Source organism: Asparagus officinalis, chromosome 8, assembly GCF_001876935.1.
Source record: "Asparagus officinalis chromosome 8, Aspof.V1, whole genome shotgun sequence".
In the NCBI taxonomy this organism is placed as follows: Eukaryota; Viridiplantae; Streptophyta; class Magnoliopsida; order Asparagales; family Asparagaceae; genus Asparagus; species Asparagus officinalis.
This window is the reverse complement of record NC_033801.1, coordinates 726,704-738,482: the sequence shown is the minus strand read 5'-3', so window position 1 is coordinate 738,482 and position 11,779 is coordinate 726,704. Positions and strand designations below refer to the sequence as shown.

General features: G+C 38.6%; 3 protein-coding genes across 6 annotated transcripts in view; 1 reads left to right on the top strand and 2 right to left on the bottom strand.

Annotated features, from left to right (window-relative positions):
* On the top strand, positions 2,302 to 5,214 carry LOC109822922 (pentatricopeptide repeat-containing protein At5g42310, mitochondrial-like). Of its 3 annotated transcripts, none has more exons than XM_020389193.1 (4): positions 2,302 to 3,584; positions 4,124 to 4,276; positions 4,374 to 4,548; positions 4,804 to 5,214. In XM_020389193.1, exons 1-4 carry the CDS (start codon positions 2,421 to 2,423, stop codon positions 4,845 to 4,847), a joined length of 1,536 nt encoding a protein of 511 aa, XP_020244782.1. In that variant the 5' UTR covers positions 2,302 to 2,420; the 3' UTR covers positions 4,848 to 5,214. The 3 variants fall into 3 exon arrangements, with proteins under 3 accessions (XP_020244782.1, XP_020244784.1, XP_020244783.1); XM_020389195.1 differs by having other exon boundaries at positions 4,735 to 4,893; XM_020389194.1 differs by having other exon boundaries at positions 4,621 to 4,893.
* On the bottom strand, positions 5,789 to 10,086 carry LOC109822923 (RNA polymerase sigma factor sigA). Of its 2 annotated transcripts, none has more exons than XM_020389197.1 (11): positions 9,870 to 10,086; positions 8,630 to 9,313; positions 8,088 to 8,268; positions 8,000 to 8,017; positions 7,720 to 7,812; positions 7,300 to 7,428; positions 6,950 to 7,003; positions 6,771 to 6,848; positions 6,617 to 6,679; positions 6,368 to 6,480; positions 5,789 to 6,141 (listed from the first exon to the last, which is right to left on the bottom strand). In XM_020389197.1, the coding sequence occupies exons 2-11, from the start codon at positions 9,295 to 9,297 to the stop codon at positions 6,033 to 6,035; spliced, it is 1,506 nt and encodes a 501-aa protein (XP_020244786.1). In that variant the 5' UTR covers positions 9,298 to 9,313; positions 9,870 to 10,086; the 3' UTR covers positions 5,789 to 6,032. The 2 variants fall into 2 exon arrangements, with proteins under 2 accessions (XP_020244786.1, XP_020244787.1); XM_020389198.1 differs by lacking the exon at positions 9,870 to 10,086 and adding an exon at positions 9,750 to 9,860.
* LOC109822925 (50S ribosomal protein L18) overlaps positions 10,595 to 11,779 on the bottom strand; it is a 2,511-nt gene continuing 1,326 nt past the window's right edge. Inside the window, exon 2 of the mRNA XM_020389201.1 lies at positions 10,595 to 11,370. Within this exon, the coding sequence (XP_020244790.1) occupies positions 10,918 to 11,370 (453 nt within the window). The 3' untranslated portion in view covers positions 10,595 to 10,917. The remainder of the gene's footprint in view (positions 11,371 to 11,779) is intronic.

Below are 11,779 nucleotides of genomic sequence, written 5' to 3'. Positions count from 1 at the left end.
ATGAGTAGTGTTAGATTTATAGGATGATGTTTACATTTTTCCAGTTGCCAAAATACCTTGAAATCTTCTTTTTGATGCCAAAGTAATGACACGTGATGGAAACCAAGAAAAGTATCTATGTCATCTCTTTTTTTTTTGGATAAGTTGACAAATACACGATGAGAGGCCGCTCTTCACGCACAGACATGGGTGTGGTGCTATTTCTCACAAAACTTACTTTTCACGCACAGACATGGGTGTGGTGCTACTTCTCACAAAACTTACTTTTCAAAGCTGAGATGCGGTTGGGAAGGGGAAAAATCAGCATTTGGTTTTGGAATGAGCAAAAAATGGGTGGAAGATTTCACAGCCTTCAATGCTAGACATCCATTTGAAGGGGATGCTCGTCATTCGTGTAAGACAGAGATGATGTTATCAAACTATGCTTGTTGTATATTTGTCAACTTATCCAAAGCACTGTGTTTGGCATTGGCGACTTGCTATGTGCTTTTCTCTTGTCCTACTCATGTCGTCTTAAATAGTCAGATTTTACTATATCATCTCTGTCGTGTCCATCTTCCGCGTATCTGTACCCAGGTTCTGTGACGCCAATTACTTGATTATTTTGAGTTAGCAAAAATGCTAGGTAGATGCTAATATGAGGATGGTCTGAAGTTAACTGGCATTTTATTCAAAAGTTGGACGTATACTTGCAAGATCAAATAACGTTATCTGATTTACTATTTGCAGCAAGGGAAAACCTGAATGGATTATGCGAAAGGGTGCGGAAACCTTGTAACCGGTTGGCGTGGTGCACTGGCGCGTGTTATATAACACGGTGGAGGATGGGAATTTTGTGGCAGTGTCCTCAATGAACAGTTATAAAGGCTTGGCATCGGATTATTTAGCTTGCCGTGTACATCCCTGTGACCGGGTGGGTATGTCAATGTTCAGGATTGAGTATATATTCTTTCCTCCGTATTTTTGAACTCAGAAACTGCGAAAGGCAACATTTCTTTTTTTTTTTTTTTTTTTTTTTTTTTGTTTTTTTTTTTTTTTTTTTTTTTTTTTTTTTTTTTTGAGAGAGAGAGAGGCGGAAGGCAACAAAATATTTGAGATCTTGTATCCTTTTCTCTGTGAATGCTTTTATTTGTATGATTATGCGTTGTTTCTGAGCGATTGTGCCTAGAATGGCCTGAAGATGAAAGACTCGTCTCCTTTGTTTTTGCTCTTTCCTCTCTGATCCCGTTTGAAACGAGGCCTGCCTGTCTGAGCCCAGAGTTTTCCATCCCCAGCCATTTTGTTTCTTTTCTTGTTCGTAAACATCCCCGACCATTTTTTCCCCCTTGCTCGTAGGAGCTTTGCATTAAAGGGGGGTGGTTGGTTTAATATGAAACTAATAACCCCCCTCATATTTTTTGAAAAAGATTTGTTATTGTGCAAATGATATTAAGGTTATCATGTCAGCTCAAATTGGTCTCCATCATTCGAGACTAAGAATCCATTGTTATAGGACTATCTATCTATTTGAGCACTCTGGCATATTTAATTTAAAAATTTCTCCTTCTCAGGCAGATGAAAAAACATTTGAATCCCTTATATTTTCCATTGTAATGGCTTAAAAAAAATATTGATAATATCGCTCGAGTTTAACTCGAGTAGATTGACATCAATAATCATTTTACGATAAACTAAATTTCCGACATGATTTGTTGGTTGATATTTACTCCATCTTATACGATATATTTATTATTATGATTAAAAGCTAGAATAACAATTATTATGATAATATACAAGGGTGTAAATTTAAAATGCATGTACATATGACTTATAAGGGTGTATATTTGAAAACAAAATTGTGAAGAGAAATAAAAGGAAAAAAGAAATCTTTGGGTAAAGCCAGAGGGGGGTAACTGTAAGTAGCTCCCTCTTCCCCGTACGAGACGAGTGGAAAACCATCATCTCTCTAAGAAATTTTCTAAATAAACTCATTCATATTTTTTTCTAAAAATAGACCCCCTTGAGTTTTATTTACAAAAATAGACTCATTTTATCTTAATCCGGTTCCTAAATAGTCGGGGTTGCCAACCCCGACTATTTAGGAGGTTGTAAACCCCCAATTATAATCCTAAACCCTAACATTCTATGCACTAAATAGTCGGGGTTGCCAACCCCGATTATTTAGAAACCGGATTAAGACAAAATAGGTAAATTTTTATAAAAAAAAAACTCAAGAGGGTTTATTTTTAGAAAAAAAAATAGGAATGGGTTTGTTTAGAAAATATCTTCCAGTGTAAAAATATCCATCTCCCTCTCTCTCTCTCTCTCTCTCTCTCTCTCTTGTTATTCTTCTTTAGCTCGCAAACATGGAACTTTGAGAAGAAAAAAAACCGCGGAAACAATATAAACACTACCCATTTCTTTAGCCCAGACGATGAACAATGGGAACGCTATTCATCTCAGCTCACCTCCCCTCCTCGCCACCACCTCCAGTCCTTTCCCCTCACAAACCCTCCGTCAAATTCCTCGCTTTTGCCGCGTACCCAGATGCTGCTTTGTCCTCAAAATCCAGTCTTGATGGCAAGATCCCCAAATTGCCAGAAAATCGGGAGCTCTCGTGGGAATCATACAACAATTTGATCCGAACCCATTGCCAGAGTGGCCTCGTCGACGAGTCCCTCGCGCTCTTATCCCAGATGGAGTCGTCGTGCATGCACCCCAACGGGCAGTCATACGTTTGCCTAATTGGCGCCCTCGGGAGCCTCGGGAGGACCCTCGAAGCCGACGGGCTTTTCCGAGAGATGAAGTGGTTGGGCCTCAGGCCCAGCTTGAGGGACTACAATGTCCTCTTAAGGGGGTTCTTGAGGAAGGGGCAGCTAGTGCTCGCGGATAGAGTTTTGGCGGAGATGGATGGGGATGGTGTCGGTAGGAATCGAGAAACTTACATGCTGCTGTTGAATGCTTATGCCCACGCCGGGAGGCTGGAGGATACTTGGTGGGTTATCGGCGAAATGAAGCGGAAGGGGATTCGGATGAATTCCGAGGCCTATTCCAAGATTATTGGGCTTTATAGGGATAATGGCATGTGGAAGAAGGCTTTGGCTCTTGTGAGGGAGGTGAGTGAGCTTGGAATTACACCCGATAGAAGAATCTATAATAGCATAATCGACACGCTGGGGAAGAACGGTCAGATGGAAGATGCAGCTAAGGTGTTTGAGAATATGCGGAGCGAGGGTATGAAGCCGAATATCATGGCATGGAATGCCTTGGTTCGGGGATTTTGTAAGGCTGGGGATATCGAAAGGGCCCTTGAGTTCCTCACTAGGATGCAGGAAGAGGGGTTGTATCCTGACCCGAAGATTTTCATTGCGATCATCAGCCATTTAGGGGAGCAAGGGAAGTGGGATGAGATCAAAAGCATTTTTGAGAGTATGAAGCTTAGGGGGTTTCGAAAAAGCGGAGTTATTTATGCAATCCTAGTGGATATATATGGGCAATATGGGATGTTTCAAGATGCCGAGGAGTGTGTGGCTGCTCTTAAAGCAGAAGGTCTGAAGCTCTCAGCTAACGTTTTTTGTGTACTTGCAAATGCTTATGCACAGCAGGTATTCTTGAATTTCTCAATGCTTCATGTTGCTCTGTGTCCGATTTGAAAACTTGTGTATGACCTCCATTTACTTGAGCACAATGCAACAAGAGAATTATTTAAAAAAAAATTGCTGGACTTTGATAGGGGATGACTCCTTTCCACGAGGACAGAGTATGTTTTGATGCTTGGAATCACTAGATATCGTTATATCATAAGAAATTAGTTTTTCTAGTAGAACATATATAAACTTAAAGCTAGTTCTCCATTTCATTGTTGATGAGTTGAACATTTTGAAACTGTCGACATTTGCCACCTTAAATCTAAATTTTTATTCAATATTAGGACTTTAAAGTGCACAAACTTTTGAACTTCTCCACTGTTCCACCAGTTCTTGTATGGACATGAACACGCGAAAACCACCAACCCCAACCACATCTAGGCACAGCCCTATCTACTAGAGCACAGAAGCATGTGCGCAAGATTCATGAAATTCTCAGACTTGCTCATTTAAGGCGCCAGATTAACATGATTTTTTTCCCCGTTAATCTTATCTAGGGACTGTGTGAACAAACTGTAAAGGTTCTTCGACTGATGGAAATGGAAGGAATCGAGCCAAACCTTATAATGTTGAATTTGCTGATCAATGCATTTGGCATTGCTGGTAGACATTTGGAGGCGCTAGCTGTTTTTGAGCATATTAAGGAGATTGTAAGATCATCTCAGCGTATTTCTTCTTTTTTGAGGCTGTGTTTGACTGTTCCGTTATTTCTAACAATTCTATGCACAAATGCTGTTACTTATTTAGGGTATTAGTCCGGATGTTGTTACCTACAGTACTTTAATGAAGGCATTCATTAGGGCAAAAAGATACGACCAGGTTCCAAAAGTGTACAAGGAAATGGAAGGTGCTGGATGCACAGCAGACAGAAAAGCTAGGGAGGTTCTGCAGAATGCCTCGATTATATATCAACAGATGGGCGGTGAGTACCTTAGTGAGTATACATTTGTTCATTCATGACATGCATCGGGCTTAAACTCTGAATTCTTGGCAGGTCATATATTCAGATAAATCTCAAATCCATTATACTGGTGCCACATATTCTCAATTTCTTTACCTGGTTGATGTGTTAATGATCCGCACAATACTTTTACCTGTATTGGTACAGGCCCTTCTTGAGCTTGGATCTAAAAAAAGTAATAAAAAAAAAAACTGAAGTTTTCAGTGACTAATGCAGAAGACCTAGCTGCTCACTCTTACTCAGCTAGAGGAACAACTTGAAGTAGAGAAAGCTCTTCAGAACAATTGATCAAGATTTTTGCGGTCAGTGATAAAAGCCTGATATCATACTCTTTTGTGAGTCGGTGTCAAAAGCACATCGCAACAGATACTAAAAGCTGATACATATACAAGAAACAAGGGTTCAGCGATTTTCTTGCATGTGAGTTTAAGCATCCTTTGCTACACAACCTGAAGGAGTTCATGTCCACATGTATGACGTGAATGGAGGTGTTCAGAAATTTTAGTCATGAGCAGTATATCATCTTATCTCCTGTTTTTTTAAAGAAAGTTTATTTTACCTTGAAGTTTGAAGTGATACTGTATGTACTCATTGGTTCCAAAATGAAATTTCTGCTCCTTAAGTCTACTTCCGCAGTTTGGTTTGTTTTGAGAAGCATTTCCTATTAGTTCTAATGTGTTCTGTTTCTTGATGGTATGATACTCAATTTAAAGTGAAATTTCCTCTCTCCTCACCTCTCAGCTGTCTCCATGATGATAGGGCTATGTACAAATATCAGTGCGTGTGTATTTGTGTGCAAAATATGTATTTATGTGCATGTTCATGTAATTGTGTGGTTTTGAGCAGTGGAAAGATGGGAAATCAGGGTATATAACGAGAAGACACCATGAGGCTTCATCGCGAACAAAAAGGTAGTTATATCTTCTGCAGGACATGATAATACCATTCAACATTTAAGACTAATTCAATGGAGTTATTAAATTAGAGATCATTATAATTGAATTAACACCTCGTGAAGAAATTAAGGAATGTGCTCCCACATACCTTCACAACTAACAAGTGACATAATTGATTCACATGCATGTTTATAAGAGTTCTGCATATTACCCCATGGAGGAAGAACTGTCCATGTATATATCATAAGCAAAATATTCACATAAGAACACATTTTCAATCAGTTATCAAGTAGAAATACAAACGATATTAAACATATGTTTTTATTAGTACTTGAAAATTTGATACAATCAAAATTTCTCATCTCATTAAGGATCCAATTAATGGTAAAGTTCTCTCAGTTCAATACATGTACATGTATATCATTTTATCCTGGCAATTAACTATGAACTTTACACATTTCCTATTCCTTTTCTTTATATATACAGTCATCACATGATTTTGATGGGTATATAGTCATAAAATTTATGACACTCTCCTACACCTCCATCTCAATGTTTCACCAGCATTGCTTCTAATTTCCTCTTGCGTGCTGCGTGCTTAAGCTTCTCCAAGGCTACAAGCCCCACTTGTCTAACTCGTTCTCTGGAAAGACCGAACCTGCAAAAAATTAAATAATAATAAGAATAAGAATAATAAACAATCTCAGGAAATATATAAAATGTTGAAATTTGTAAGGGACAACATGACAGTATGCAATTGAGTTTTGACTCCCTTTTTCTTAAAAACATGTTTTCATATAAGTAATATGATAGCTATTTTAACATCTCCAGGAGTATAAAGTTGATATTTCTGCCTCCTACAAATTGAATTTAAGGAAACTTACTGTCTACTTATATCCTCCCATGTATGACACTCATTGTCTATACCATAATAGAGCCTTATAATCTCTCTTTCCCGTTCACCAAGTGTTGCACACAGAAGCTTGTTCACTTCATCCTGAGATGAAAAATAGAGAGAATCTCAGACAGCAGGTCCTCTTTTTAAGGATGTAAAAGACGGATTGTAAAGAATGAGTAGAACATGGAATACAAATATTTCTCTCATTAATCACTAGCACACTTATTTTGAGTACCTTGAGAGACCATTCTTCGAATCCATGCCAAGGGATGTTCTCAACGTTATTATCTGCAATGTACTAAAATAAACAGAAACATATTGAATTAGGAGATGAAAAAAGATAAAAACTTTTATACCGAGGCTTGACTAAGTAATTTAGCTAAACTTACACTGTGAAGGGTCTCGCTGGGAAGTCCATTGAGAGAGGGGAAGGCTTCCCTGTCAAGGGAAAGTACCTTACTAACTGCCTGAAATTTTAAACGTCCCATGTTTAGAAGGAAACGAATGTCAGTTGCATTCATATACAGAAAACAACAGTGACATGCCAGAAAGAATGGTGGATTAGTACCTCTGTAGCGTTTCTCACTTTCTTCTCAGATATTTTCAGACACTTGGCAAGTTTCTGTAGAGACAGAAAGAAAATAAATCATGCACAAAGAAAAAGCAAAAAATATCTCGAGTTTAAACCCATAAAAACTAACTCCAAAGAGAAGGAAGCAAAAGACATTGTCAAATCTATATTTGCGATTGGTAGTGAAGTGTGACATAAAAGATCAAATATTGAGAGTAAGAACAGAATGAATTGGATGATGTAACCCACAAATTCATGAAAAATTAAAATGAAAAAACTAAGACAAGCCATGATTTGCCATAGTGGAAGGCATGAAAGAAAAGCACAAAGAGAAATATTCGACTTACATCTACTGATGGTGTAATCCCTCTTTCTTCCAATCTAATCTTTGCATTTCGAATTGAGCTCAACCTCTCATGCAAATGCAAGGGTAGCCTTAAGGTTCTTGAATTCTCAGCCAATGTTCGTGAGACGCCCTGTCAAAAGGAAGACACCATTCAATTGCTAGCACACTTAATATGATGATGATTCCATGAATAGTCAAAAAAAAAAAAAAAAAACCTATGCCAGTCCAATGAACATAATTTTATAGCCTATAGTGCTAAACTGATGCAAAATAAAGATAAATCCCACGCAAGCTATTCTGATCTAATTTAAACTAATTCCTTGACAAAAAAGAAAAGAAGTACCAGAGCAAGTTTAATACAAAATATCAAATGAGCCTATCTTTATATGATAAATGATACAGAAATAGTGCTTAAACACACCTGACGAATCCACCAATACACATAAGTTGAAATCCTAAAGCCTTTGGAAGAATCAAATTTCTCTATCCCACGTACTAATCCGATTAAACCACCCTGCATCACAAAAGACATAAAAAAAATTTGTCACCTGAAAGAATTTCTAGCAGGTTTAGTCCAAACAGAACACTAAGAACTACAACAAAAGGAAACGCTGAAGGAAAATTCAATTACCTGAATAAGATCAGCCATCTCAGCACCCAAGTTGTCATATTTTTGGGCAACTGAAGGAAAATTCAATTACCTGAATAAGATCAGCCATCTCAGCACCCAAGTTGTCATATTTTTGGGCAATGGACATAACAAGTCGAATATTGCTCATTATCAGCCATCTCAGCACCCAAGTTGTCATATTTTTGGGCAATGGACATAACAAGTCGAATATTGCTCATTGCTAGCTTCTCTCTTGCTAATGAACATTCAGTTAACTTTGAACGCAGTTCAGAATGTGACATCCTCAGTGATGATGCCAGCTGCTTGTCAGAGGGTTCAAAACCCAATTTTCCCTTCATTCTGCAGCATTCAACTCAATCAATCAAAACTATTTATGTCATAATAACAAAAGGACTTCAATAAACAGAGTGTTAACATGTTGCCCCAACAGTAGAAATATAATATATTATGTTGCATATGAATAGTATTGTCTCGAGACTTTGATTGTCTTGAACCATGGTATGTTCACAACATACTACCTAGCCTATCCTAACTTTACCCTAAATAGAAAATCCTACACTGATAAGAGCATTAGGTAGCAGCTTGACAATCACTAAGAAATTTTCTAACACCGACATATTCTTTGAACAGTTGACTAGACGAGTAGCACAAACACAGTGAGCAATGTCATCAATTGGAATCACATTCAATTACTACTTACTTTGCTCTATGATCCTCCAATGAAAGACCAGCTTTGATCTTCTTTGAGAGATGAACAACTTCAGAATGAGTTAGCAAATCTTCACTAACTGTCCCCCTAACATAACCTGTTAACTTAGCCTGCAGCAATTCAGGACTTACAGCTGCTCGAAGCTGTTTTCCTTCCTCCATTATTCCCACATATGAACTCTGGTTAATGGATTTTGTTCTGGTACTTGTTCTCCTTTTCCTGGCAGAAATCCCTGATCGAATAACTTCAGTTTTCCTGCATGTTTCACCAGGAGCAGTTGCAGTACTCATCTGATTGAAAGAAAGCTTCCATTGTTTTTCCAGCATAGATTTCTGCAACAGAAGGAAAACCTCGAGCGAAGATTTAATATCAGAATCACCATCTTCTTCTTCTTCAATGAGGTCTGACCAGTCATCGGTAGCTATAGGAGAAATAGTATCTGTATGTTCTTTTACTGCCTTGATGGATACTGAGTGCCTCTCTGAGGGAACACTGGTATTCGGATGTGAAGATCTTCTAGCAATTATGATGCTCTTGGATGTTGGAGCTGAAAATTGTGGAGACCCATGATCGATGAAAGTGAATTCAGAAGAATAGAATGTAGAGCTAAGAATCCTCTTTCCTGCATTTAGTCCAATAACCGCAGCTGTGGCCATCATGCGGTTCTGCTCGCGTCTGCGCGTAATCGTAAACTTGGTTAAGTCATTTGAACTTTAAAAATCTTTGATATAAGGGGGCACAGTGGCACACCGTTTAAAAAGGAAAGGGTATGCTTGAAGGAGAGGCTCGAGAGCTCATCAAACTGGTCTCGAGGTAATAAGTTTTAGAGAGAAGTTCAAGATATACATACCACTCACATAAAAACTAGCAAGCAAGGAAGTTGGGGTATCAAGGGAATCAGATAACAAATTCTATGCAGGAAATGGTGTACCCAGGTGATTTAAGAAATCAATGGAAGACTCATCACTGAAGCAATTTCAATAAGAGCTCAGTATATACTCTATGGGTAAATTTAAAAAAAAAAAAACATTTTTGTTCCAAGCAGTGTTGATCATAAAACACAACATAGATAATCACGACAATAATTCAAACAGAAAATCTATCGATTCACCTGGGAACAGAACAAACCAAATTGAACAATTTCAATGCTCCTCATGATTCCTAAAACTGCAATCTAATAACACAAACCAACGTAGGATTTGGTAATATTTAGACATGGGCATGGCCTCACCTCAACTATTGCAGCAAAAGGAGGAGGAGGAGGACGGGGGGGACTGTTATCAAGTGCTAAATTTAGTTTTTAAAGTTTCTTTCCCCCTTTCTTTTTTTTTTATGTGTAATAATGATAAAACTTTTTATTGTGTTGAGAAAATGGGAAGAGAGAGGAGGGGAGAGAGAAGGATATGGGAAGGATGAAGTCCATTGGTTGGAGGAGATATTTGGCACGCTTTCATGTGGCGAGTATTCTTCCATTGGGCTCCAACTCAACCATACCCATCAACTTTCTTTCTAACAAAACCCCAACAAAACAACAAAAACTATTTAGCACACAACAAACAAATAAATAAATAAATAAAATTGACGGTTTCGGAGAAACCAGAGTGCTGCCTTTTAGGATCTGGAACCTTGGACAGGGTCTAAACATTGCTCGCTAACCCGATAACCCATTTGTTCGATTCCTCTTGCGATCTCGATTGCATCAGATGGCTCTCGTTCAGCGAAAGGGGCCCAAACAAGATGAAAATAAACGCCACAGGTAAATAAACGCACTTACAATTGAATGTCAGCTTGTGCTCTTCTTCCCTGTAGTTGATGACATTCCAGAGATGAAGAAGACAATGGTTCCAACTGATTCATCAACAAAACAAAACAAAACAAATTGGCTGACGATACAACTTATGTAGAAAATGAATTCATGTTCATCTCAATGCACCTAGCCAACACATTAAACCTGTATACCAACAAGCAACATAAGCAAGGTACCCACCAAAATAACAACAACAACAACAACAACAACAACAAGAAAATCTCAGGCATGGCAACAATTCTGCAATCTAATCTCTGTGTACCCTTGCAAGCAATACAGAGATAACCCCACAAGGTACAGCCGAGCTTCCAGTTTTCCATAGCAATACAATGGTTTTTTTTGTACACAAGATATCACCCACATCAGACACAAATTCCTCCTGATTGAAAAACTGGACACTATTATCATAGTTCTCCAGTAAACTGGAAGAACTATTTCTAATTAGTACCGCGCATTACAGAACGAGGCGTTATCAATTGAGATAAACTTTAACATCGATACCATTATCTATAAGAGACTGAACAACCGCCCTGATCTTCCCTTCAAACCTGTCCCTCTCCCTCGGAGTGTAAGTTGCAGTGTAGACATCGGCCTCTCTTGCTCTCTCAGCCAAGATTCTTCCAACAGCTAAACACGCAGGTATATCCGACCTCGATTGAAGAGCTGCCTTAACGTCTTTGGAGTTTGTTCCGGCCACTGCCACTTGCTTGCACGTAACTCTATGGGTGAGAGATGCAGAGACGAAGCGCTTAGATATGAACACATCGAGCGAAAAGGGCTCCATGAATGCTATGGTACGTTGCTTGAACGAGATGTGCTTTTGTGGGTTTTTGGATTTCTTCCCCTTTTGGTATGTGTAGGGTCGGCTGTTATCATCGTCCAGGAAATCTTCCACTCCAAAGAAGCTCCTGGGGGAGAAGAGAACCTAAAACACGAAAAAGGAAATGATATAGAATTCAGGGTCTGTCGGTCTGAGATCACTTGTGTAATTATAGAGACTTTTTCCCCCTTCTTAATCCAACAAGTGCCCATTTGTAGTACACGTACGTAAGTTAGAAAGCAGGCAATGAACGACTGTAATAGAGCATAAACAGCATTTCAGCGTAATTAATGTAATATAAAATCCTGAAAGATATGCAACACAAGTTCCTCCCGTCATGTGTTTTCAGGAGTTTCTCCTAAGATTTCAAATCAAAATCCAAGACAAACTCTATGCGCTCCGACAAATTTAGAAAGCTGAAACATCAGTTTCGCACACACAAGAACTGAAGTGAGGCGCGCCCGAATGTTGCAACAAACCAAGATCGACACGCTTCATGCTGCTGCAACAGCCG